This window comes from Lutzomyia longipalpis, chromosome 4 (genome assembly GCF_024334085.1).
Source record: "Lutzomyia longipalpis isolate SR_M1_2022 chromosome 4, ASM2433408v1".
Lineage (NCBI taxonomy): Eukaryota > Metazoa > Arthropoda > Insecta > Diptera > Psychodidae > Lutzomyia > Lutzomyia longipalpis.
Genome location: NC_074710.1, coordinates 15,650,505 through 15,653,211, shown reverse-complemented (window position 1 = coordinate 15,653,211; position 2,707 = coordinate 15,650,505). Strand labels below are relative to the sequence as shown.

Here is a 2,707-nt window from a genome sequence, read left to right as displayed (position 1 = left end):
ACCTCAGTTCAAATAACGTTCAAGTCGATTTTTTTCTTTTTTTTATATTTCAAATACAGTTGAAGTCCACATCAACGAACAATCGGATGTACTATTCTCGCGTATTAAAAACAATGCGCGAGAGTAGTACATCCGATTGTTCGTTGATGTGGACTTCTACTGTATTGTTTTTTTATTTTTTGTAATTCTTTTATAGAAAAGTAATCTTAGGTCTGGGCAACGATTTTGCCTCTAAATCAAATCTGGAGCAAAATTAAGCATCTGGAGTAAAATTATAACAAAGTTTGGATGAAAAAATGTTTTATTTGCTTGATACAATAGTTTTTGTAATGAATGTGTTAAATTAGTGCGTATTAAAATGTATTTTATTGCGCTATTTTCATCCATTTTTGCACATAAAATTATTCTATGTTCGTGAAATTAATTTTTAAATGTTCTCATTTCTTTCTGTTCTTTTATTATTCCCTGATTTTTTTTTTATTTAAATTCCGTACTAAAGTTTTTTTTTCATCACTCTTCTACTCTAGTTTAAAACAAACAATTATGTAATTTAGTCAAGCTAAGGTGTTAAAATTCTAAAACGTTAAATTAGATAAAAAAAAAAAGAAGTTCTTTAAGCTATGAAAATGAATTAAAATGAATCCAAATTAGGCATTTTATCGATATATTAAGCATTCGTCGAATAACATAGTTAAATTATTTAAATTTAGAATATTCTTCATCAGAAATCTGAATAAATTCCAGTAGATTATTTTGCAGTAAATGTGTACAAAAGCGCGCAGTAGGATATGGCAAGTTTTATAATCTGCAAAGAAAATAAATTTATTGCAAAGAAATTATTAAGTTTGAAAAGAAATTGAATAAATTTTAACCCATTAAAGACCATCAAATGTTTAAAATTTTCAAAAACTAATTCGAATTCAAAAACCGTTAAAGTGGTTAAGTATAGTCTGATTTCTTTTCAATTTTGACTTCTTAATCGGATTCTTTTTCCTGGTCATTAAGGGGTTAAAAAAAAAGAGTCTCACCAACAGACCTGAATGAATGTGTAGATGTTGACATCGTACATCCCAGCAGCTTTCATCCCGTAATTCCTCTGAGTCATCCCCAGGGCAAGGATGAAGGCCTTTTGATCCTTCACACCAAGATCATACCAGTTGGTTTGATAAAGAACCGCGGAAATTCTTTCAGTTTTATTCACGATAATTTCGCAAAAAAGACAAGGAATGAGAATTTGAAAAATAATACAAAGTTGAGCAAAATAAATGGGGATATCATCGATATTTTCGCGAATCACAAAAATCCCCGTTAAATTTAGCAAAAGACTCATGAAGAGACGGAAAAAGATGACAATGTTGAAGGTATCATTGAAGATGTTGATGTGTTTGATAACTTTGCAGTATCTCTTCAACACAGTGGGGAGGAATTGAGGATCATCCTGAATTCTGTCTCTATAGTTGAGGATATAATCGTGAATTACATCGAGATTAGCCATTAGTTCAAGACCAATAAGTCCAATTATTGAATCATAGAACACACTATTGATGGCTGCACTCAGCAACACCATCAATTGCATAAGGAGCATTGTCCCTTTGTACCCTGAGAAGGTTTCTGGTGCGAAAGGAATTTCAATGAGAATACCATTTTTACCACTAGTGAAGAAACTAAAAATCGTGTAAGTAACGTCGGTGCAAATAAAAAGGATATGGTACGTTCTGAAATTAAAGAAAATTCAACATTTTAGAGGTTTCCTTTAATTTTTTAATGTAATATTGATAACCCTCCGTACGCCAAAGATGGGGTACGTGATTGACCCCTAAAGCTCTATGTGTATTTTTTTCGTCAAAATATTTGATTTTATTTTCAGAAAGAACTTCTTCTTAAGAGATTCTGAGAGATTCTTTGGATTAATTCCTCTTCATGACCCTATCTAAGCAAGGCGTTATCAAACATCGAAAGCTTAAGTAAAGTTCGTTCTTTCTTTCTCTTAATTAACTCACTCTTTTTGACACTTTCAGGACTTTCAGAAAAATCCCTAAAAAATATTCTCAATACTGCTTATAAATTGCAAAACGAGCTGTTGCTTTTTTTCTTTTTTTTTTTGCATAGAAAATCCTTTTCAGATTTTTTATAAATAAATTTATTTTAAAAATTCGTTAAGGAATCTTATAAAAAAAGTTTCTTGTAAAATAAATATTTTTTTCTGATTTTAACTTTTCTTTTTATTGACAAAAAGTTTTTTTTTTCAAGAATTCTTTGAATAAATTCCCTTTCACTGCTCTGTGATACGTCGAAAGCTTTGGAAAAGATTGTATTTATTTCTCTTTATTAACTTGCTCTTCTTGACATCCTTGAGAAGTCATGACTTCCTGAAAAGGACTTAAAGGAAAGTCCCTAGAAAAGATTCTCAATTTTGCTTTATTTGCAAAAAAAAGTCTTTTCAGCCATCACGTACCCCCTTCTTCTAAAACACATGTTTCTTACATGGCCTACAGAGGGTTAACTAATCCTCATTACTTACTTGAAGCAAATGAACCACAATTTATCAAATTTATTAATCATTTTCACGGCAATCAAATTTAATTCGTAATTTTCAATTCCTTCCTCGTGAAAACCATTAATCCACGTGGAAAGTTGATGCAATTCCTTACGGTGTAGATGCCCCAAAATGACCTTAATTGGAATGTCTAACATTGCAATACACACT

The 2,707-nt window shown here is 30.7% G+C and overlaps 1 protein-coding gene across 1 annotated transcript; it reads right to left on the bottom strand.

The window, feature by feature from the left end:
- Positions 1 to 213: 213 nt before the first annotated feature.
- Positions 214 to 1,709, bottom strand: LOC129795198 (odorant receptor 4-like). The gene is made up of 2 exons (XM_055836283.1): positions 1,037 to 1,709; positions 214 to 805 (listed from the first exon to the last, which is right to left on the bottom strand). Exons 1-2 carry the CDS (start codon positions 1,583 to 1,585, stop codon positions 749 to 751), a joined length of 606 nt encoding a protein of 201 aa, XP_055692258.1. The 5' UTR covers positions 1,586 to 1,709; the 3' UTR covers positions 214 to 748.
- Positions 1,710 to 2,707: the final 998 nt, after the last annotated feature.

What these genes read in the sequence shown, in the direction of transcription:
- LOC129795198 (XM_055836283.1), bottom strand. Translation starts at nt 1,585, where the DNA reads ATGCTCCTTATGCAATTGATGGTGTTGCTGAGTGCAGCCATCAATAGT. An exon ending in ACATCTACACATTCATTCAG is followed by an intron (nt 806 to 1,036) that starts GTCTGTTGGTGA and finishes TTTTCTTTGCAG; the next exon opens with ATTATAAAACTTGCCATATC.